This window comes from Schistocerca americana, chromosome 5 (assembly GCF_021461395.2).
Source record: "Schistocerca americana isolate TAMUIC-IGC-003095 chromosome 5, iqSchAmer2.1, whole genome shotgun sequence".
Classification (NCBI taxonomy): Eukaryota; Metazoa; Arthropoda; class Insecta; order Orthoptera; family Acrididae; genus Schistocerca; species Schistocerca americana.
In genome coordinates, this window is record NC_060123.1 from 156,757,556 (window position 1) to 156,783,520 (window position 25,965).

Sequence of the window (25,965 nt, forward strand, 5' to 3'; positions counted from 1 at the left end):
CGAGAGAGAGCATTAGGGACTGATTGACGAAAATGGGGGAAAGAAGTACAGTAGAAGAAGGAATGGGTAGCTTTGAGTAGTGAAGGCAGCGGAGGATCATGTAAGTAAAAAGATGAGGGCAAATAGAAGAGATATAAAAATACAAACGCCTCAAAAATGAGATCGACAGAAAATGCAAAATGGCTAAGCAGGGATGGCTAGAGGACAAATGTAAGGATGTAAAGGCATATATCACTTGGGGTAAGATAGATACTGCCTACAGGAACATTAAAAAGACCTTTGGAGAAAAGAGAACCACTTGTATGAATATCAAGAGCTCAGATGGAAAACCAGTTCTAAGTAAAGAAGCTAAAGCAGAAAGGTGGAAGGAGTATATAGAGGGTCTACACAAGAGCAATGTACTTGAGGAGAATATTATGGAGATGCAAGAGGATGTGGATGAAGATGAATTGGGGGATATGATACTGTGTAAAGAGTTTGACAGAGCCCTGAAAGACCCCAGAGTACACAACATTCCAAGAACTACTGACAGCCTTGGGAGAGCCAGCCCTGATAGAACTCTACCATCTGGTGAGCAAGACGTATGAGACAGGTGAAATACCCTCAGTCTTCAAGAAGAATATAATAATTCCAATCCCAAAGAAAGCAGATGTTGACAAATGTGAAAATTACTGAACTATCAGTTCAGTAAGTCACTGCAGCAAAATACTAACAAGAATTCTTTATAGATAAATGGAAAACCTGGTAGAAGCCAACCTCTGGGAAGATCAGTTTGGATTCCATAAAATTGTTGGAACACGTGAGGTAATACTGACTCTATGACTCATCTTAGAAGATAGTTTAAGGAAAGGCAAACCTATGTTTCTAGCATTTGTAGACTTAGAGAAAGCTTTTGACAATGTTGACTAGAATACTCTCTTTCAATTCTGAAGGTGACAGGAGTCAAATACAGGGAGCGTAAGGCTATTAACAATATGTGCAGAAACCAGATGGCAGTTATTAGAGTGGAGGGGCCATGAAAGGGAAGCAGTGTTGGGAAGGGAGTGAGGCAGGGTTGTAGCCTATCACTGATGTTATTCAATCTGTATAATGAGCAAGCAGTAAAGGAAACAAAAGGAAAAAAAAAATGGAGTTGGAATTAAAATCCATGGAGAAGAAGTAAAAACTTTGAGGTTTTCCAATGACATTGTAATTCTGTCAGAGATGGCTGAGGACGTGGAAGAGCAGCTGAATGGAATGGTCAATGTCTTGAAAGGAGGATATAAGATGAACATCAACAGAAGCAAAAGAGGATAATGGAATGTAGTCAAATTAAATCCAGTGATGCTGAGGGAATTAGATTTGGAAATGAGACATTTAAAGTAGTAGATGAGTTTTGATATTTGGGGAGCAATATAATTGATGATGGTCGAAGTAGAGAGGATGTAAAATGTACACTGGCAATTGCAAGGAAAGTATTTTTGAAGAAGAGAAATTTGTTAATATCAAGTATAGATTTAAGTGTCAGGAAGTCTTTTCTGAAAGTATTTGTATGGATTGTAGCCATGTATGGAAGTGCAACATGGCTGATAAATGATTGAGACAATAAGAGAACTGAAGCTTTCGCAAAGTGGTGTTACAGAAGAATACTGAAGATTAGATTGGTAGATCATGAAACTAATGAGGAGGTACTGAAGAATAGAATTGTGGAGAAGAGGAATTTGTGGCACAACTTGACTAGTAGAAGAAATCGGTTGGTAGGACATGTTCTGAGACATCAAGGGATTACCAATTTAGTATTGGAGGGAAGCGTGGAGGGTAAAACTTGTAGAGGGAGCCAAAGAGAGGAATACAGTAAGCAGATTCAGAAGGATGTAGGTTGCACTAGTTACTTGGAGATGAAGAGCCTTGCACAGGATATAGTAGCATGGAGAGTTGCATCAAACCAGTCTCTGGTCTGAATACGACAACAACTACAACAACATACTCTATGGCAAATGCCCCATATAGCTTATGCCACATAAATGAGCTGATGCTACTGATTAGCAACTGGGATGTTTCAGGATGCATCACTACCCATGACACAATTAGAGGCTTTTTTATACACTTTATTTAATAATATCAGTACATTATTTATTGGTATACAAAGTCTTGTTACCTTCAAAATGGAACTTCATATTAGTGCTACATTATCTTCTAAACACAGGAACAGTGTCTTCTTTAGACAATTTACACATGCAGCAAGTAAATTTGTGTTGCAACTTCAGAGTGTGTAACCTTAAATGTGGTGTTCAAACCTCTCTTCAGGTCCATGAGATATTACCTTTTTTAGTCTGATTTGGATGGAGGATTTTTCATTATGTAACAGAGGGAATGATCAAAAATATCTATAGACGTATTGGAAAATTTGTATCTACACAATAAAAAAGTTTCCTGAATAATGCAATCCCCCACAGCAGTAATATAACATTTTGCCATTGTTAACATGTTCTTTATATGCTTAGTTATTAATGTCAATATTTTTTTAAGGTTGCATAGAGATGCAAGTGTGAATCTATGCATTTTGTCACCTTATAAGTTAATTCCCTTTTACTGGTGATTAACCCTCTAGATCACACTGATTTCTGGTTGCTGCATTTTATCAGCACAGTCAATTTCTTGGTGATCAAAATCTTTATTTTCATTTCGATTTCCTGTACCTCATTGCTTGATGATTTCATCATTGATTACTTACATTCACTGCTGATCTATAAATTTGACTCTTCAGCAAGACGATATTTGTTGTTATTGTAGCAGAATATGGTAATTTCTTTCTGTGTTAATTCTTGAAGATTTTTCTAATTTTTTTAGCAGCTGTTGTGCTCCAATAAGAGTTTGTGAATATGTTTCAGACTCTGGGGAAAATTGGTAGAGTGCAGCAGATATATCATGACAATGATCTGAAAGTTGAAGTTTGTGGCACCTCATGGACATATAATCCAGTTGCTGTCACAAAAGTGGCATCTTCAGATGGCAGTATTCCAGGAACATCTAGTGGAGGTATGGTAATAAAGTTATTATCTTTTATTCTGCATTTCTCCTAAGAGTCATTTTCTCTATTTGGCAGATATTTGCAATTTTTTTCTTTGTGTTGTTGGAGCCAGCCTAAACAAATATGTTCAAATGGGGACAGCAAAACACACAGAATTGCAATTTCTCCAGCAGTGACGGAATAGCACTGCTGTACAGGAGTGGCAGACAGACATCATAGCATTGGCTGGCACATGAGATGGGACTAATCATATCAAGAAGATGTGATGAATGTTTGAGGTTACTAGATTACTTTTTTTTTCTTTTTTTAACCCCAAAACATAGTAAAATATAGTTGTTATCATAATGTTAGTGGCATGGAAAATGAAACACTAAGGCTATTCTGTAAAGTGGTAATGTCCAGGGGTGTATGAGTTCCGCGACTTGATTAGTCTCTAATACACTCATTAAGAACAGTGAATATGAAAAGATCTTTAAACATTTGTTTACCACATCATACTTGTCTCACTTGTTCCTTCTTGTGCTGGCCAGCCCTCTGCTGTCTCTCTGCTGCTGTCATGTAATGCTATTACATAGGTGTTGTTGGTCTACTAGGTACTTTCCATGTATAACAGTCCATGCTAATACAGTTTGTTAAACAGAGTATCACACTACATCATTCTATCAAATGGACACACAAAATTCTCCTTTAAAAATTGTTTGGAACAAAACACAAACTAATATTTTCTGTTGACTTGGTGACACAGGAAACACATGATGAACGGTATTTGTTTACATGGACTCTGTGTACATGTTGCGAAAAAAAAATAGCAGAACACCAGAGATAATGTGCTTGGTGACTCTTTGGCAAGACACCAGGTAAACCGACAAGAGTTGTTGTTGTGGATCAATACATTAAATTTATGGCCTTCCAAACCAAGGAAGAAAAGAAAGTATTTTTCTGAAGTTTATCAAATATCTTAAAATTATTTCAGTTGGCTTTGGTCAATTTGATACCAAAGCATTCTCTTTCATATCTGTGTCCTGCACAAGATGGGCATTTGAATTATTCTCTAGGAAGCATAATTTCTTGCTGCGACATTTGGGTTAAATGACCTTTTATGTTCCAGAGAGGCTGAGTGCACTGCTTAAAAAGTTATTTGAAACACATGTTTCTGGAGATGTGACAGAAGAGCTTGTCAAAACAGCAGCAAATGGAGATGCACAGAAGTGTGAAGATTCCCTTAAGAGACCTGATGCAGATGTAAACGGTGTATTTGGAGGTCATACAGCTCTGCAGGCTGCAAGCCAGAATGGCCATTTAGAAGTAATCAAAATCTTGCTACGACATAAGGCTGATGTGGAAATAGAGGTTAATATGTATTATGTGTGTCAAATTGAATGCTTACTAGTGCTCAGTGTTTAGTTAACAACTTACAGTATGCTGGAAACATATTTACGTAGACTTTGATGTTGCTTTATAGGATAAAGATGGTGACAGAGCAGTACATCATGCAGCTTTTGGCGACGAACCAGGTGTAATGGAACTCCTTGCTCATGCTGGTGCAGATTTGAATGCTCGAAATAAGAGACGCCAGACTGCTCTACATATTGCTGTGAACAAAGGTCATGTTGGAGTAGTAAAAACACTTCTAGAGCTCGGATGTCATCCCAGCTTACAGGTATTTCTGAATATTCTGCTTCTGGTATTGATTATTGAAAATAGTTTACTGTATTTATCTGACTATGGAAAGATTTTGCTCAAATCCATAATTCAAAAAATACAGGGTGGTTTTACATTTACAGATAAAGCTTTGGTAGTTGAGGTCACACGCAGATTTAATTTGACGATTTCAGAAGGTTGGGAGGGGTACTAGGTTTGCCAAGCACTAGGATGAATGTTGCGAGAGAAGTGGTGGATAGCCAGCAAATTTCGTTGTATTACCTACAATGGAAATGCATCCCCCACACCCTGCTTTTTGTGAACATTTACTGCGCTTAAACTGCAGCTTGCTAGAAGCTAATTATAATTGGAATTGAACTGAATTTACAACAGAAAAATACTCAACAATAGTACACATTTCTACAGGAGACAAATTAATACTATCATAAACATGTTCAAACAGAATACATAAGATGCTAGACGAAAAATGAAATACAAGGTACAACAACAGCACTATGGCTGCTATTGCTCAACAGTGATGTTGATTGTCAAGTTTGGCAAAAATAAGGACACACACTGTTAGCGAGAAGTGTTCGAATTTTTGCCAATTCAGTACAAGGGAACTGAAAAGACAACACATTGTTGATAAATGCGGATATACGTAGGTTGGAACTTAAATAGTGGCAACTATTTATTCACAACCAATTCAAAAGAGTTACATGTTTGCACCTGTTACTGTCCTTCAAAGTAGTCGCCAGTGTTGTGTAGAACCCATTAACAGCTATGTGGAAGGCGTAGTATACCGTTAGCAGAGTCTGTTCTGTTGATGGTGCAAATGGAGCAGTCTACTGGCTGTGGAATCTCTGGAACAGTTCTGAAGCGAATGCCATGAATTGGTTCCTTCATCTTTAGAATCAAATGAAAGTCACAAGGACTTAAGTCCATGGAGTATGGTGGATGGTACAGTACTTCCCAGTCCCATCGACCGAACAGAGCAGCCACAGCTTGCGTTGTTTGCGCCCGTACATATTCGTGCAAAATAATGGGTGGGCTGCGCGGAAAGTGTCGCCACTTCTTTTGCAAAGCTGGTCACAGGTGATGCTCCAAAAACGACCAGAACTGTTCCAATGATTCGACTGGAAGTATACCGCTCCATTCGCACCATCAACAAAACAGGCTCTGCTAACGGTATACTACGTCTTCCACATCACTGGCAACGGCTCTACACAACACTGGTGACTACTTTGAAGGACAGTAACAGGTGCAAACATGTAACTCTTTTGTATTGGTTGTGAATAAATAGTTGTCACTATTTATGTTCCAACCCTCGTACAAGTTCATGGTTGGTTCGCGCAAACAGTACAACAATTATATTAAGTTATTGGTAATTCATGAAGCAGAAGGCACAGACAACTGCAGAGTAAGAAGAAAATTTTAAGTCACAGAAGTGAATGTTCTTAGGGGGGCATCATATGAAGAATATATGAAGGAACACCTGTTCCACATGACAGACTTCCAGGGGACTAAAGCAGGAAGTGTTTCATGAATTGTAGCAGCAGATTGTTTAGTTCATGTGAGAGAAGCATGATGAAAGCTTACATTAGTCATTCAAGAAACTACAGTCTGAGATAAGCTTCATTTCTTGCTCACAATATGCCGGAAAAAGCTACAGAATGCAACTCACTTGCAGCAAGCCTTGTAGCTGCAACAAGGTGCAGTCATCATACAGAAGGTAGCGTCAGTGCTCTCACCCACATGGTAGGCATCTCATCAACACATGACATCACACATTCTTTCATTCATTCATTGTGTTCTGTAGAGCCTACCACGAAGGAGAAACTTCAAGGATGTAGAACAAGTCAATGTATATATTTCCACTAGACAAAAACATCAGAAAAACCTAATGTGTATACTACACCAACAATAAACTATTAATGTAATGCTTAGTGTTAGTCATGCTTGTTGTTGTTGTTGTTGTGGTCTTCAGTCCAGAGACTGGTTTGATGCAGCTCCCCATGCTACTCTATCCTGTGCAAGCCTCATCATCTCCCAGTACCTACTGCAACCTACATCCTTCTGAATCTGTTTAGTGTATTCATCTCTTGGTCTCCCTCTAAGATTTTTACCATCAGTGCTGCCCTCCAATGCTAAATTGGTAATCCCTTGATGCCTCAGAACATGTCGTACCAACCGATCCCTTCTTCTAGTCAAGTTGTGCCACAAGCTCCTCTTCTCCCCAATTCTGTTCAATACCTCCTCATTAGTTATGTGGTCTACCCATCTAGTCTTCAGCATTCTTTTGTAACACCACATTTCAAAGGCTTCTATTCTCTTCTTGTCCAAACTATTTATCGTCCATGTTTCACTTCCACTGGCTACACTCCACAGAAATACTTTCAGAAAAGACTTCCTGACATTTAAATCTATACTTGATGTTAACAAATTTCTCTTCTTCAGCAATGCTTTCCTTGCCATTGCCAGCCTACATTTTATTTCATCTCTACTTCGACCACCATCAGTTAGTTTGCTCCCCTAATAGCAAAATTCATTTACTGCTTTAAGTGTCTCATTTCCTAATCTAATTACCTCAGCATCACCTGATTTGATTCGAGTACATTCCATTATCCTCGTTTTGCTTTTGTTGATGTTCATCTTATATCCTCCTTTCAAGACACTGTCCATTCCGTTCAACTGCTCTTCCAAGTCCTTTGCTATCTCTGACAGTATTACAATGTCATCGGCGAACCTCAAAGGTTTTATTTCTTCTCCATGGATTTTAATACCTACTCCGAATTTTTCTTTCGTTTCCTTTACTGCTTGCTCAATATACAGATTGAATAACATCGGGGATAGGCTACAACCCTGTCACACTCCCTTTCCAACCACTGCTTCCCTTTCATGCCCCTCGACTCTTATAACTGCCATCTAGTTTCTGTACAAATTGTAAATAGCCTTTCGCTCCCTGTATTTTACCCCTGCCACCTTCAGAATTTGAAAGAGAGTATTCCAGCCAACATTTTCAAAAGCTTTCTCTAAGTCTACAAATACTAGAAACATAGGTTTGCCTTTTCTTAATCTATCTTCAACGGTAAGTCGTAGGGTCAGTATTGCCTCGTGTGTTCCAATATTTCTACGGAATCCAAACTGATCTTCCCCAACGTCGACTACTACCAGTTTTTGCATTCGTCTGTAAAGAATTTATGTTAGTATTTTGCAGCCGTGACGTATTGAACTGATATTTCGGTAATTTTCACATCTGTCTACACCTGCCTTTTTTGGGATTGGAATTATTATATTCTTCTTGAAGTCTGAGGATATTTTGCCTGTCTCATACATCTTGCTAACCAGATGGTAGAGTTTTGTCAGGGCTGGCTCTCCCAAGGCTATCAGTAGTTCTAATGGAATGTTTATCATATCTCCCATTTCATCATCATATACATGCTCTTCCATTTCCATAATATTGTCCTCAAGTACACCGCCCTTGTATAGACCCTTTATATACCGTATTTACTCGAATCTAAGCCGCACTCAAATCTAAGCCGCACCTGAAAAATGAGACTCGAAATCAAGGGAAAAAAAAATTTCCCGAATCTAAGCCGCACCTGAAATTTGAGACTCGAAATTCAAGGGGAGAGAGAAGTTTTTGGCCGCACCTCGAAACCGAAACAAAGTTGGTACATTGTAATATGAGACACAATTTAGGTTGAATGAATGACGATACAGCTACAGTAGTTTGGTTCGAGTCATAAGCTTAGCAGTTAAACTTTACCAGGTAGCCATTGCTATGTGTCAGGCGCTCCGTCCGTGTTTATGCGGGTACCCTTCGTTTTTCACGTGCTTCGTCTGGTTTGAATTGACTGCTTATTTTTCTTTGATCTGATATGTGCCGTTCTCTTTGTTATAGGTGTTGACGTCACTCTAAGCTGAAGATGCATTACTGTACTGTGTCATGCATTGTTTGTCGCATTCTGATAACGAGTGTTTACGGCCTATCGCCGCTCGCGGCATGGCTTGCTTTTGTGCGTGCTACCACTGCTTACAATTAAAGAGTGGAATCGCCTCATTAGCGAAACAATGGCACGAGACTGCTATTTGTTGTTACTTACACTGCTGCTTTCTTTGATAATGATCAACAAGAACCAAATATTAGACTGCGTATGATAGAAGATGTTCTGAACGAGAGTTTAGAGAAAATTTTTCTCCGTTTGAAAATCTTTGCAGACGCCTCTTTAGTACATTATATTCTGCACAGAAATTAGAGTCGTCTTAGATTTAAAAATCTAGTCAATTGCCGTGCTTCATTTCTGACTGTATCACTATTACGCATAAGAATAATACGAATATAAACATGACATGATATGTATATTCTTCCGCGTTTGCTGTTGTCTCACTCTAGTTTTGTAGTTTATTAGGCAGAAAGGATTTAAATGAGATAGCAGCAAACACGAAAGAATACATAGCAAAATGTTTATATTCGTATTATTCTTATGGTGAAGCGAATACTGCATGTGATTCACAATTCATAAAAGTTCCTATTAGCAACCATCTCTGCTCACAGGTAGGAAAAAATTCAGAACGTAGAGTTGGCCGTATTGACAAACATCCCTGAACAGTCTCGCCAATCGGATTTTCGTAGTACATTGAAACGCTGCAACATTCGAAGATGAACAATACGGAATTTGTATCTACTTCGATGGATAATGTATGAAAACGCAGTGGTCGAAACTCGGGGCGGAGGAAAAAAAGCTCGTCTTCCACCTTTTTTTATTTATTTATTTATTTATTTACTGACGCAGAGGTTTTGGCGCCAGTATTTATCTTTGTGCCTGCAAAGCATGCCTGTGTAGCGCTACATAGGAGGATGCTAAGTTCACCCAACCTGGATATGATGTGACGTCATTATGACGTATATACGCTTTAGTCGATTAACACACCTATCGACTTTTTTACGAACGTTCGAGATTCTAAACTGTCGTCAGCTAGTGGTTTGTTTTGACACGTGCGATTCTGAAAACAGCTCAGTGTGGCAGCGTATATGTATTTCGCCAAAATAAAAGTAAAAGAGCTGGATATTAATAGAAATATTCCTGACCGTGGCCTTGAAAACGCCACGTAAAAAAGTGAAGTCTTCTTATGTCCCCTTCAGATTAGATTGTGTGATTGTTGTATTGAATGCTTACGCCGAAAATAATATTTATTTATTATCAACATTTTAGTATAATTTCATACAATTGGTCTTGTCAGTACATATTAGATTGTAGCAGCATACTCTTGCTGACTTTTTTTTCTTAATTTATATAGCTGAAAGAGTTTGTTAGCTAAGTCATTTATATGCCCATCCCAAGATAGTCTTTTATCAACCAAAATTCCAAGTAATTTTACACTCGGACCGCAGAGACAGGTACCTTAGTGTCCAGTAATGACTGATGTGTAGAATAATTGAATTTCGAACTTAAAAAGAAAAATATGAGGCATTGTTGAAGAAAAATCGTCGACCGGAGATTAAATTCAAGGGGAAGTGGATTTCTCAATGTAATCTTAACCAAAGGTTAGTGTCTAGTACTGATTGACGTATGAAATGATTGAATGGTGGTATGATAGTGTCAAAGCATTCCATGGTGGTAAGCTTTTCTCTCATTAGTCTCTCGAATGCTGAACACATAATTAGAGATGAGCAAACGAAAAACAACGCACAGGACACAAACACCGTGCAATACACGATTTAAACGCAAGGAACGCAAAACACATTTAAACGAATGGCGCAGAGCACAGCGCTACCCTGTCACAATCTCTCGAAAGTTCACAAAAGTCGAATAGTCGATATACGGTTTCTATCATTTTCGATGTAGCGTGTATACGTCATAATGACGTCACATCGTATCCAAGTCCGGTGAACTTAGCATCCTCCCGCTACATATATTCGACTGCAGAAGTTAGTTGTGGCGGCCCCTACAAACATTTTTCAGAACTTCCACTTACTTTGCACTCGATTCTAAGCCGCAGGCGGTTTTTTGGATTGCAAAAACCGGAAAAAAGTGCAGGTTACATTCGAGTAAATACGGTACTCCTTCCACCTTTCTGCTTTCCCTTCTTTGCTTAGAACTGGGTTTCCATCTGAGCTCTTGATATTCATACAGGTGGTTCTCATTTCTCTAAAAGTTTCTTTAATTTTTCTGTAGGTAGTATCTATCTTATGCCAAGTCATGTATGCCTCTACATCCTTACATTTGTCCTCTAGCCATCACTGCTTAGCCATTTTGCACTTCCTGTCAATCTCATTTTTGAGACGTTTGTATTCCTTTTTGGCTGCTTCATTTACTGCATTTTTATATTTTTTCCTTTCATCAATTAAATTCAATATTTCTTCAGTTACCCAAGGATTTCTACTAGCCCTTGTCTTTTTACCTACTTGATCCTCTGCTGCCTTCACTATTTCATCTCTCAAAGCTACCCATTCTCAATCTGCTGTATTTCTTTCCCCGATTCTTGTCAATCGTTCTCTTATGCTCTCCCTGAAACTCTGTACAACCTCTGGTTTAGTCAGTTTATCCAGGTGCCATCTCCTTAAATTCCCACCCTTTTGCAGTTTCTTCAGTTTTAATCTCCAGTTCATAACCAATTGTGGTCACAGTCCACATCTCCCCCTGGAAATGTCTTACAATTTAAAACCTGGTTCCTAAATCTCTGTCTTACCATTATATAATCTATCTGAATTCTTCCACTATCTCCAGGCCTCTTCCACTTCTGCCACTTAAATTTACTGAAAGCTACTGCTGTGAAAGAAAGCTGCTGTCTCTTCAGTTTTGTTACACAGCTGCTGTTTGTCTGCTGTTAGTAGCTTAAGAGTTACTTGATTTCAATGGTATTTTTCAAAGAAAACATTTTTACATCTGTATGTATTGAATCCTATTTATAATTCATTATAACTTGCTGCACAGCATACAACAAATGCTTGTATTTGCTATGGAGCTAACAGAACTGTTCAGTCCCTGATTCTAAATATTCATATAATTTTTTTGACTGCCTGTCTATTGATCTTATAATATAATGTTAATATATATTCAGATCATTTGTAGAAACAGTGGATAGTGAGAAAGGCTTTCAATTTTTATTGGAATTGGTAGATATTCTTAATTTCTTACTTTACATTAGATGGGTGCTTCTTGAATGTCATACCACCAGAGCACATAACTCCACTCTGATCCCTTTACAAGGAGGCAAAGTCTGCATGAAAATTATTTTTGTGTCCTGTGTTGTGACTTGTGCATCACAGCTCAGTTGAAACTGATTTTTATTATTGGCAACAAAGACTATTAATGACTCAGTGTATTGGGAAGCAAGTGTAAGAATTTCTAGATCCTTAAAAATGCTCATGCAGGGTGTACAATTATATACTTTAGACAATATTCTAATTGTTTCTTCTCCTGAACAAACACCTCATTTATTTTGCGTGCTGCCCCAGAAGACAACAGGGAATGAAAACATGCATAATAAGGCAACACTTTTGCTTTCAGAGCAACACAGTGAGAGACACTTCTAAGGGCATAAGATGCTGCAGTGAGCTTCTTGACAAGGTTATCCATGTGTTGACTACATTTTAACTTGTTATCCGTGAGTTCTACACCCTGTGCTTCATTCCGTTAAATATCTACTTCTTTTAATGATTGAACATTGTTGACTGAGGAACTCACTGAATGGAGTAATATGTTTGTTCTCTGATGGATGATGATTTAGAATCAAGCTTCAGAGTAGTCAAGTTTCCATGTGGAGAGTGAGTGGAATGCAAAATATCTTGTTTTGCATGAAGTCGTCAAGTAACTCGGTAACTGATTATGTGAGCAGAATCAATAATGATAGACATAAGGTCTTCCTTATCATCCAAAAATTTGACAGCTTGAAAATATACTGGAGGTCTTATCTGAACTTTTGTTCTACCAGGTGATGATTTGTTTTTCTACTTGTGCACTGCAGTTTGTGAAAATCACAAGAGAAACAGTGGTAGATGTGGCTGAAGTGAATTTTGTAACACAGGTATCTAAACATAAGATTGTATAACTGATCTTGCTCTCTGCCTTTAAAACTTCTTTACCGTGTGAAATCCTAAGGCGCTACAATTAGAGCCTCTGTGTATCATGACCTTATGAAATTGGGCTGTAGAGGATGGAAAGCATGAATGTTGGATTATGTTGATTGACGGAGAATTTTTGAAGAGGCCGTGGCTCACAGTGAACTATAGAGCTGAAGGAGAAGGAGAAGGAGAAGAAGAAGAAGAAGTATATTGGCACAGAATTGTAGAGGTCATTGATATGTCCATAGGAATCTTCTGCTAATCGTTTGTATGTAAGTTCACAAAGCGTCAACAGTGGGTGCCAAAGGACAGTGATGAATGAACTGCCAACCAGCCCTCTCTGAAACATGTTTTGTGGGTAGCGTGATGGGCAGGAGACAGAATAGGTGAGCAGGGCTACCCCAAATTCTCTGAAAAAGGCTTGCATATTCCATACCCGAGAAGAATGAGCATTGTCTTGCTGGAATATGGCTTAGAGTTGGCTGAAGAAGGATTGATAATGTCAGTAAACTTTGAGCATGATGTAGGTTGCAAATAATCAAGTAATATAGTACCATGAAAGGAGATTGGTAAATTGGTATCATTAGGAGAGAGTTGTGTACTCTGAATATGGCCAATTTCCATGTTTAGGAAATGGTACGTAGCATTAAAGCAAAGATCATGTTCACAGCAATGGTTTTCTGTAGCTTAATATAGCATCATTTGTGTGCAATACAGTTTTCCTTGCACCACAGGTTGAAGAGAATATATGTGTTTGAATGTTGATGCAATGCCAACTGAGGAAAACCTCACAGGAATATGAGCTGCTTCCTGCTCAGCGCCACACAGTCATTAGCAGAGCAAAATAAATATTTCAGCTGTTATTTCAGAGGTATACACTCAGTTACATGGATCAGGCCATTGAAATAAGCTTTTATCTGCATTCTCATTGTAAAAATGCAAGACTCAAATTTTGTAACAGTAGCATTGAAGTCGATGTCTAGCCACAAAATTTACGCTTTCTGTAACTGTCCTAAATCAGTCAAGGCAATTGCTGGGAAGATAACTGTGAAAAGTACACAGACAATGTATTTCCACATCTCTGTCCAGCTTCAGCTTCTGCTTAGTCACTAATGACATCATAGCTGATGGTTTGCGAAACACTAATCATCCTTACTTTTTTATTTTTGTATGTGAGCTAAATGATATCCAATTACAGTATCATAAAATGTGTGAAAATTGAGAACCAAAATGTCTTACAAATGTGAGGAAACCTCACTGAATTGGACTAATTTTGCTACATCTGATTCTCTGTGGACAGGGTTACAGAGGATGAAACATTGTGCAAGCACTATGAAGTACTGGTTTGTATTAAATATAACATGCATTGCCACATCCTCCAAAGTATACTATAGTAATTATTGTTTTAAGCAATGTGATACTGACTCAGGGGGCCCATTATTATGCCACTTTGTGAGAACCTATTTGCTCAGTTCATTACTCTGATACCTTTATACTGACTTGAGCCATGCCATTAAGAACAAGTAACCTTGACATTTTCATGAATACGTCAAATTGTTGCCAGAGAATGCACATTCAACTTGAAGGTTTGCATGCAAGAAATTGTTGTATTCATGACTTGGTTGTGTAAGCTGCCACATTATTGTCCACAATCCTGATATATGGCTTTGTGGTATCTAGATTTTTGGAAGATGGAAAAATTGTTGGAGAGAACACTAGTTTGAAATAGGTGGAGGAGTAATTCTGTCAGTGATTCAGTCTACAGACTAACCAAAATATTTTGAAGAACAAGGTGTGAGAATTGTTGTTCAACTGATTCCATATGAAGTGGACAACCAGCAGCAGCAGTGTTTCTGCTCCAGAAATTTCAGAGTGAACAAATAATGTTGTCGAATCAAGTCGAAGAGAAGACTGTGTGTGCAACTTTAGGTGTTGTGCTCTTTGGAGATGGAATATTACCTACAATAAATGTAGGAAACTTCGTACCTACCAAAACTGAAATTTCTCGTTGTATGTAGAGGCAAACTTTGCCTGTAGAAATGTTAGTTGAATTAGTGTATTAAGAAATGTTTAGATTTATTTCTGTTTTGAGGCCACATAATTACAGAATTAAATGAAGTGTTTCAACTCGGATAGAAGCAGTTAAGGGGTACCTAATAAGAAATGGTTACTGTATGCTTCAGATTTATTTTAAATTAATTGCGAAAATCGTGGTAGGGCTGTGTGTTATTTTCAGTGAAATCCCTGATACAATAATTTTTTTGTGGGAACCTTTTGGACTTTTTAATTCTCTCTCTCTCTCTCTTCTTTTTTTTTTATGGGAAACGTATTATCATATTTTGTAGTAATAAATATATCGTGCTTTCTGAGGAAACTGACACACAGAAAAGCTGATAGTATGAACTGTTCTCAAGAGAAAACATCATTTAAATATATCCTCTATTCTTCTTGTTTTGCAAGTCACAGCTGTTTGAAGTATTAGGAATGAAAAAAAGGGGTGTTATTGTTGTGTATTATGTTAAGTTCTTGGTCTGAAATGCCACTGTCACCTTATATCCGTTTTATACCTCATGTACAATGCACTGGGTGAACAAAGTGGTCCAGTGGTTAAAGCACTAGAATGGCATTTGGAAATAGGTGCTCAGACTCTGCCTCTACTGATTACTGTCAGTGGGACATTAAGCCATAATCCTTCCTTCCTTCCTTCCTTCCTTATTTCAATGTATTAAAGTTGGGAGTGGCATTTTAAAACATGAATTGTAAAGGGAAATAGAGGATAGAAAAAGAGAACCAGAATAATTTACCATTACATGCACTGTTCCCATTCTTGAGTCAGTTTTAGTTAGTTTCATGTTCCACGGATCATATGCTTGACAAAATGTGATGATGTGATTTGACTCATTTTACCATTCACATTGCAAATTAATTTGTAATTTTTTAAAAAGTATATACAGATATGAATTAGTAATACCTTCACACCGTCTTTTACACATTACAGTAATAGAAATTCTTCTGCAGAATAAGAGGAGTTGTTGAGAAGAAACTCTTTCAGATTGTTTTCAGATATTACTTTGCTGTCTGTCAGACACTTTATAATCACTGGGTAAGTGATCAAACGTTGCAGTTGCAGCAATGTGCACCCCTTATTATGCTAAAGACAATGTTGAGTAATAAATGTTGTTTTTCGTTCTGGTATTAAATGTACGCCATTGTTCCTTTTGAACTGTAATGAGTTATATACAATAGATTTTATGAAGGAATAATTATACTGTGAAGCAGTAGTCAGAGTACCCACCTTCTAAAGCAGATGTCTACAAGATGATCCCGAGTGAGCACTGCATATTATTCATACAGCATGTCTTTTAGCAATGGAGACTTACCCCAGAACATTATTCCGTAGTGTATTATTGAATGACAATGTGCAAAATGTATCAACTTACTGATTTGTGTGCCCCCAAGCTTTGCAATGAGTCTAATTGCAAATGCGGCTGAACTAAGTTGTTTTAGAAGTTCAGAAATATGCTTTTTCCAGTTCAAATGCTCAGCAATATGGACACCTAAGAATTTTGAAGCTTCCACCGTATTTATTATTTTCTTGCTTGTGTTACACTATTGGTGTAGTATGCTAGTTTGGAGAACTGAATATGGTGTGTCTTTTTAAAACTGAGGGTGAGGCCATTGTGTGCTGGATCCGAGTTCGAGTCTTGGTCCGGCACATGGTTTTAATCTTCCAGGAAGTTTCATATCAGTGCACACTCTGCTGCTGAGTGAAAATCTCACTCTGGAAACATCCCCCAGGCTGTGGCTAAGCCATGTCTCTGCAGTATCTTTTCTTCCAGGTGTGCTAGTTCTGCAAGGTTCGCAGAAGAGGTTCTGTGTTGTTAGGAAGGTAGGAGATGAGGTACTGGCAGAATTGAAGCTATGAGGATGGGTCATGAGTCATGCTTGGATAGCTCAGTTGGTAGAGCACTTACCCTCGAAAGGCAAAGGTCTCGAGTTCGAGCCTCAGTCCGGCATACAATTTTAATTTGACAGGAAGTTTCATGTCAGTACACACTCTGCTGCAGAGTGAAAATTCTCACTCTGTAATCAACAACATTGTACTGTAATCACCAACATTGTTGGTTCACCTAAAAGGATGAGGTTATTGTACAACTGGTACTATTCGTGAGAACTGTCTGCCTAAAGAATGTCAACTTATAACCTCTAAGCCAATGTACAAAAGGAATAAGAGAGGAGATTTTGATTACAAGAGAAGCAAAAAAAGTGGAATGATTATTACTAGATGGCTAGTTAATTCTGCAGTAACAATTGCTTCGACCAGCCATGTGATCAGTCCAGTAAACTCTGTGAGCCGATATTTAAGACAAGAGACAAAAAGAATACTTGTAACATGGCAACATGTTATTGGAGAATACAGCAAAAATATTGGGGGGAACTGACCTAATGGACAAAGATACAGCAATGTATAGAGTGAGCATCAGAGGAAAGAAATGGTGGTGGCCAATTTTTAGATGGGCACTGGATGTGTCTGTATGTAATGTGTGGCTTCTCTGCAGGAAGACAGGTATGAATATATCACTTCTGCAGTTTCAGCACCACATTGTGAAATGTTACCTAGCTTCCATTGCAACAATCCCTAGAGGTCCTGGTCACCCTGCCAGTAATCGATATCAAGGTAGAGTGCTGTATGACATCAAATACGATGAAAAAAAGTCATCTGTTAGCTGTGGTACCACAGAAACAAAGAAAATGGTGCAAAGGAACTCCAAGAATGTGATGTTGGTTTGTGCCTAGAGTGTTTCGTACCATATCATAGAGAATGGATGCTGTTGCCCAAACATAATGTAAATGACATACACTTCTGTCATTTACTTTACTTGAAATGCATGATCTGCCTAGTGTGACATACGTGTTACACCCTCTCTTTCTTAAATTTTAATTACTTTCTTGTTTAGCTAGTTGTAGTATGTTTCTTTAATGACAATGAACAAATAAATATCTGATTTGTAAAAAAGAAGTGAAAATTAATTCAGGCTGAAATGGGTTAATACTTGTTTCATAGATATTGAATATGACACTTTGTTATGATGTGGAACATGACAATTTAACAGAAGGTTTATTTATAAGACATTATTCTTTTTTTTTTTTTTTTTTAAATTGTAAAGTACTATTTTACATCTAAAAATTCGTCTATTGAGTAGACAGTGTTATCATTCAGAAAGCCTTTTAATTTGTTTTTAAACTCTGGTTAGATGTCTGTAAGATTTTTGATGCTATTCAGTAAGTCACCAAAGACTTTTGTGGCAGCATAATTCACGTACTTCTGTGCCAAAGTTAGATTTAACTGAAAATAGTGAAGATCAAAATTTCTCCCAGTGTTTTAGCTTTGCACATTGCTTTTGATTTTGAATTGGAATGGGTTGTTCATAACAAATTTCATAAGTGAATATATATGTTGTGAAGCTACAGCGAATATCCTTGGTTTCTTAAATAAATGTCTGCAAGATGATCTTGGGCAGGCTCCAATTATTATTCTGATTACACACTTTTTACCTTAATAATCAATTACAGCAAAATATGATGCCAAACGAAAGCAGTGAAAGAATATAGGTAAAGCAAGCTAATTTAGTGGTACATTCATTGCCAAAATATGCAGTAATCCTAATAGTAACTGAGCTCAGACATTCAGGCACATCATCAATTTGTTTCTTCCAGTTCGGTCTCTTATCAGTGCATGCACCTAAAAATTTTGAGTATTCTTCCTTAGTCACAGATTTCTGTTCAAAGTCCACATTTCTCAATGGTGTTATGTCATTTACTGTACAGAACTGTATATACTGTGTTCTATCAAAATTTAATGAGAGTCCATGACATTATTTACAATTTCCTCAGCTAATTCTCATATGCTGGGTGTGCTTGCTACTCTTGTATCGTCAGCAGAAAGAATTAGCTTTGCTTTGTCATGGATACAGAGTGGTAAGTCATTAATATATTGAGTGATTTGTTCTAAATTGAGATGACTAGATTTCCCAGAAATGATGCCTTGTGTGAAAAAAAAAGTGTTCTAGGTGAAAAGTTAATATTAGCAAAGGAGATATCTGTCTGTGCCACAACTGGTCACCTCCTAACCACCATTGCTGCCTGGGTGGGGTCAGCTTTGTATTTTCAAATGTGAACCCCCCCTCCCCCCCATTTTTATTGCATATTCAGATACTACACCAAAAAACTGTTGTTTTTGTATTTGTGGTAGATGGTGCTGTCATTGACAGGTACCAAGTGTGTGTGTTTTTGCAATTAGGAACCAAGCATTTGATTGTACATTTCATTTATGATATAAATGTAAACCATTGTGTTCATCATTTGATTTAGTGTTGCTGATTTGATTGTGCAGTACAATATGGTTAGCTATTTCAATGTCTGTGTAATGTAATTGGATAGATAAAAAATCTACTCACCAATTGGGGCAGGACAACATACACACAAAAAAAAGTTTTACTTATGCAAGCCTTTGGAGGGAGTCGCTCCTTCTGGCAGAAGGGTTGAAAGGGGAGGAAGAGGGTGAAGGGGAAAGAAACTAGAGAGATTTAGGAAAAGGGGTAGAGTTTGGAAAAGTCACCCAGAACCCTGGGTTGGGGGAGACCTACCAGACAGGATGAGGAGGAAGGACTGATTGTTGTGGGCTACACAGGATGAGATTTGAAAACCTGAGAACTTAAAGGTAGAATAAAGGGTAACATGCAACACAGAGAATTAATAAGGGTGAAGAGATAAGTACCTTGTATGTAACAGAGAAGGGAGGGAGATGGCGAAAAATAGACAGATCAGAAAATGAAATATGTAGAAATGTAAAATAAAACTAAAATGGAGTGAAGAACAGAGTAGGTATTGTGAAGAAATGCTGAGACAATATCCTGCAACAGGATACTGTGTGTTGCCAATATATACCCTCTGCCTATGCCCATTCAACCTAACTGATAACTTGGTGGTAATCGTGCTGACGTAAAAGGCTAAACATTATTTACATAACAGCTGATGTATGACGTGTCGTTTCGCAGGTGGCTCTGTCTTTGATAGTACATGTTTTGCCAGTTGCATGGCTGGTAAGAGAGTGCATAGGGCAAGTCTTGCAGCAGGGACGATCACAGGGGTAGGAACCACAGGGTAGGGAGATGGGTGCAAAAGAAGCATAGGGTCTGACAAGGATATTGCAGAGATTGGGAGGGCATTGAAACACTATTCTAGGTGCAGTTGGCAAAATCTCAGGTTGAATGGATCTCATTTCACTGCATGATTTTAGGAAATCATAGACTTGTCGAAGTAGCTAATTAATACCTTCAAGACCAGGATAATACTGAGTGACAAGTAGTGTGCTCCCATGTTGTTCACTGCATGATTTTAGGAAATCATAGCCTTGTCGAAGTAGCTAATTAATACCTTCAAGACCTGGTTAATACTGAGTGACTAGTGTGCTTCCATGTTGTTTTTTGAAAGGATCAGCAATACCAGGATTGAATGTGATAGCCCTGTGACCATCCCTGCTGCAAGACTTGCACTATGCACTCTTCTACCACCACTTACACCAGCGCCGTAAGTGGCAAAACATATACTATCAAAGGGAGAGCCACCTGGGAAACATCACATCATAAACTAGCTGTTATGTAAGCACTGTTCGGCCTTTTACAGTGGCATGACTACCACAGAGTTAACAGTTTGTATGAATGAGAATAGGCAGAGGGTGTATACCAGCAAAACACAATGTACTGTTGCAGAGCATGTTCTACAACGTGACAGTCGTGACCTCGGTGTCTGTTTCATCACACATGCCATCTGGATTCTTTCTCGAGACACCAGTTTCTCAGAAATCCATAAATGAGAACTAGCACTACAACATGTCCTTAATTTATGTTAGTTTCTTCTGTCTGAGCAGTTCTTCACCGTAACTACTCCTTTCTTCATTCCATTTTAGTTTTCTACATCTTTCATTTTCTGACCTGTCCATTTTTTACCATCCCCCACCCACCTCTGTTACGCACAATACAATTAGCTTTTCACTCTTTTTAACTCATGCATGATGTTATAGCAGTTATAGCAATCATTAGTTCCTTCTCATCCTGTCCAGTAAGTAATTGCTGACATGGGTTGCTGGGTGACTTTCCCAAACTCTACCCCCTTTTCCTAAACCTCCCCAATTCCTTTCCCTTCACCCCTGTTCCTTCCACTTCAGCCCTTCTGCTGGAAGAAGCAGCCAATGGCTCTGAAAGCTTGCGTAAGTAAAACCGTTGTTTTATAGGAGTGTTGTCCTGCTGCCAGCATGATACATGAACGACGACATGGATGTGAGTTTTTTGTTCCCAGCGGGATGCTTGCTAACAGTTAGTCCCCTTGCCTCTCACTACTGGGGTGTTTGATTTTGATGAATCCCCTTGCCTCTCACTACTGGGGTGTTTGATTTTGCTGAATCTCCTTGCCTATTACCATTGGGCTGCTTGATTTCAGTGAATCTTGTTGCCTCTCACATTAATTGTAAATTGTAATAAAAGCTCAAACTGATGACCTTCCATTTTGATTAATTTATTAATTTGTGCATGGAATATGTGAACACAACTTGAAAGCATGTGTGATAGAATGTTTCCCCAAGCACTTCTGAAACTTTCTATTATTTTCTATTGAGTAGTTGGTACTTCTGCATACATTTTGTTCTTCAGATAACCCCACCAGAAAAACTCTGGTGATGCAAGGTGGCAGGTGACCTGGCAGGTCACGCTACCGGACCACCTCTACTGATCCAGTGACCATTGAAATTGCGTTTCAGTTGTTCTTTGGCTCTTGTAGAGTAATGTGTTCTACAACAGTCATATTGCAACCAAGTGCTATGTTTCTCTATGAGGGTACATATTCCAACAGAATGGGTAGCTCTTCTTGCAGTAACTCACAACATTTATCCCTGTGCAGTGTGTCTTGCACAACAAAGAGGCCAATTAATTTGTTGCCTATGATGCTGCACCAAACATTAACAGACCATGGATGTTGACAAGCAACCTCATATACCCTGTGCAGGTGATCCACATTCCAATAATATGTTATACCGATTAATTTTGCCATTGATCTTAAATGTTGACTTGTTAGAGAACATTACCTGAAAAAATAATTGTGGGCCGTTCTGTATTTCCACGAGTGCTCAATTACAAAACCACATCAAATTCTGAAAATCATTCCCATGAAGTTCTCGGTACATTGAGATTTGGTAGAGGTGGTATTTCTGATGGTGTAAGATCTCCCAGATACTTGTGTGAACTATTCCAGACTGCAACGATATGTCTCGGATACTTCCATGTCGATTACAAGCCATTGCAGCTAGTACTGTAATTTCATTATTGATGTTTCTCTTTACAATTGCTCTACAAGTTTGCTTTTTAACCATCACATGTCCTTCAGTAGTAAATTGTACAGCACGATTAATAGTTGCACGGTATTGTGGCCTGTCGGCAAAATGTTCAGTACAGAGAGCAACAGCAGCATCGAATTGCTTCCAGCCTCACTGTAAAGTAAAATTATTGTAATCTACTCTGTGACAGCTACAAGATCCAGTATGCCAGCTGTGCCAGAAGAGGCTCCAGAGAGGAGTGGTGGCGAAACATTCAATGTTCGTGCCTGTAAAGGCACTGGTGCTCACTGCATGATGGGGTGCTAAGTGATGGTGTGTGCATGTGCGTGTGTGTGTGTGTGTGTGTGTGTGTGTGTGTGTGTGCGTGCGCGTGCGTGCGTGTGTGTGTGTGTGTGTGTGTGGGAGCGCGAGAGCGCGTGCGTGCGTGCGTGGATGTGCGCGCGCGCTCGCATATGAATTTCAATGGTGCCAATGTTGGGCCATATTATGTGCACTATACAATCACATTTGCAATGCTCAAGTACTGTTTGAATATCAGTATCAACTGTTAGGACACAAAGATTTACATTTACTTTGTAAATGAAATGTAGTCTCATGCATTCGATCTTAATTGCAAAAATGGCCACACATGATGTTTTTCCTTATTATAGTGCTATGTACCTTGATTGGGAAACAATGGCTTGAGTAAACCCTAAATATTTTTTGGCATAGAATCTGAATATGCAGTAAAAATGGGGGAGGGTTCCCATTTGAAAATACAAAGTTGACCCCGCACATGTAGGAGGGATGGTTAGGAGGAGGGATGGTTAGGAGGTGGCCAGTTGTAACACAGACTAATGTCGCCTTACTAATATTAACTTTTCACCTAAAACGTGTGTTTTTCCTTTTTTTATTGCAATGCATCATTTCTTATATATTTAGTTGTCTTAAGTTAAAACAAACACACTCTATACTAAGAACAATGAGGGGCTCAAGATTGAACCCTGTGAGACACCCATTCCTCATACCTCCCTAGATTAAGAAATCTGACAGTTTGGCACATTATGTGAACTGTTTACTTCAGCCTTCTGCACTTTTCCAGTTGAATATGAACTAAACCATTTGTGCACTGTCCCTCTCATTCTAGAATACTTAAACTTATCTAGAAAAATTGCATGAGTCATGCAGTCAAAAAATACCATCGAGTGATGTTCGGTTATTCAAAGCATTTAATATCTGATCAATGAAAATGTTTTGTTGAAAAGCCTTTCTGAAAACCAAATTGACATTTTGTTAGTTATTACTTTTTCAACAGAGCTGTCAGGAGAGAGACTGGGTGGTAATTGTTGGCATGTGACCTATCCCCCTTTTCATGCAGTGGTTTAGCAATATGTAGCATGTTTGTCTGTCAGTGACCTATTACATATGCGGTTGAGAATCCTACTTATTTGGTGGGAACAAGCTTTTAGTACTATGTTAAAATGCCATCAAGTCCATGTGGGCTTTTACTTTTGAGTGAGTTTATCATTTTCGTAATTTCGGAAGGAGAGGTGGTTAGAATTTTAATTTTATCAAATTACACAAGTATTGCATTATCCATATATAGCCTTTATTTTCTAATAAAGATCTTGAGCCTGTTTCCTCCATGACATTTAATGGTTATTTAAAATGTGAATGCATTATTGTGGCCAAGATAGACATGAAGCCCACACCTACCATGATAGTACAATTTTATATGCCAACTAGCTCTGCAGATAACGAAGGGATTGATGAAATATATGGTGAGAGAAAAGAAATTATTCTGATAGTGAAGGGAGACAAAAATTTAATAGTCACAGGTGAATGTAATTTGATAGTAGGAAAAGGAAGAGAAGGATAAGTAGTAGGTGAATATGGAATGGAGGTAAGAAATGAAAGAGGAAGCTGCCTGATAGAATTTTGCACAGAGCGTACTTAATCATAGCTAACACTTGGTTCAAGAATCATGAAAGAAGGTTGTATACATGGAGGAGACCTTCAGATAGATTATATAATGGTAAGACAGAGATTTAGGAACCAGGTTTTAAATTGTAAGACATTTCCAGGGAGAGGTGTGGACTCTGACCACAATCTGTTGGTTTTGAACTGTAGATTAAAACTGAAGAAACTGCAAAAAGGTGGGAATTTAAGGAGATGGCACCTGGATAAACTGACTAAACCAGAGGTTGTACAGAGTTTCAGGGAGACCATAAGGGAATGATTGACAGGAATGGGGGAAAGAAATACAGTAGAAGAAGAATGGGTAGCTTTGAGAGATGAAGTAGTGATAGCAGCACCGGATCAAGTAGGTAAAAAGACAAGGGCTATTAGAAATCCTTGGGTAACTGAAGAAATAATGAATATAATTGATGAAAGGAGAAAATATAAAAATGCAGTAAATGAAGCATGCAAAAAGGAATACAAATGTCTCAAAAATGAAATCGAAAGAAAGTGCAAAATGGCTAAGCGGGGATAGCTAAAGGACAAATGTAAAGATGTAGAGGCATATCTCACTAGGGGTAAGATATATACTGCTTACAGGAAAATTAAAGAGACCTTTGGAGAAAAGAGAACCACTTGTATGAATATCAAGAGCGCAGATGGAAACCCAGTTCTAAGCAAACAAGGGAAGCCAGAAAGGTGGAAGGAGTATATAGAGGCTGTATACAAGGGTGATGTACTTGAGGATAATATTATGGAAATGGAAGAGGATGAAGATAAAATGGGAGATATGATACTGTGTAAAGAGTTTGACAGAGCACTGATAGACCTAAGTCGAAACAAGGCCCCGGGTGGTAGGCAACATTCCATTAGAACTACTGACAGCCTTGGGAGAGCCAGTCCTGACAAAACTCTACCATCTGGTGAGCAAGATGTATGAGACAGGTGAAATACCCTCAGACTTCAAGAAGAATATAATAATTCCAATCCCAAAGAAAGCAGGTGTTGACAAAAGAGAAAATTACTGAAATGTCATCTTAATAAGTCACAACTGCAAAATACTAACGCAAATTCTTTACAGACCAATGCAAAAACTGGTAGAAGCCGACGTCGGGAAAGATCAGTTTGGATTCCATAGAAATATTGGAACACGGTGAGGCAATAGTGACCCAACGACTTATCTTTGAAGATAGATTAAGGAAAGGCAAACCTACGTTTCTAGCATTTGTAGACTTAGAGAAAGCTTTTGACAATGTTGACTGGAATACTCTCCTTCAAATTCTGAAGGTGGCAGGGGTAAACTACAGAGAGTGAAAGGCTATTTACAATTTGTACAGGAACCTGATGGCAGTTATAAGAGAAGAGGGGCATGAAAGGGAAGCAGTGGTTGGGAAGGGAGTGAGACAGGGTTGTAGCCTATCCCTGATGTTATTCACTCTGTATATTGAGCAAGCAGTAAAGGAAACAAAAGAATAATTCAGGGTAAGAATAAAAATCCATGGAGAAGAAATAATAACTTTGAGGTTTGCCAATGAGATTGTAATTCTGTCAGAGACAGCTAAGGACCTGGAAGAGCCTTTGAATGGAATGGACAGTGTCTTGAAAGGAGGATATAAGATGAACATCAACAAAAGCAAAATGAGGATAATGGAATGTAGTGAAATTAAGTCAGGTGCTGCTGAGGGAATTAGATTAGGAAATGACACACTGAAAGTAGTAAATGAGATTTGCTATTTGGGGAGCAAAATAACTGATGATGGTCGAAGTAGAGAGGATGTAAAATGTAGACTGGCAATTGCAAGGAAAGTGAAATTTGTTAACATCGAGTATAGATTTAAGTGTCAGGAAGTTGTTCCTGAAAGTATTTGTATTGAGTGTAGCCATGTATGTAAGTGATGAGGAGGTATTGAATAGAATTGG

The 25,965-nt window shown here is 38.3% G+C and overlaps 1 protein-coding gene across 1 annotated transcript in view; it reads left to right on the plus strand.

The window, feature by feature from the left end:
• Nucleotides 1–25,965, plus strand: part of LOC124615605 (E3 ubiquitin-protein ligase mib1) — a 617,197-nt gene that overhangs the window by 67,254 nt on the left and 523,978 nt on the right. The window contains exons 8-10 of the mRNA XM_047143599.1: nucleotides 2,871–3,018; nucleotides 4,119–4,360; nucleotides 4,473–4,670. Coding sequence (XP_046999555.1) covers nucleotides 2,871–3,018; nucleotides 4,119–4,360; nucleotides 4,473–4,670 — 588 coding nt within the window. The remainder of the gene's footprint in view (nucleotides 1–2,870; nucleotides 3,019–4,118; nucleotides 4,361–4,472; nucleotides 4,671–25,965) is intronic.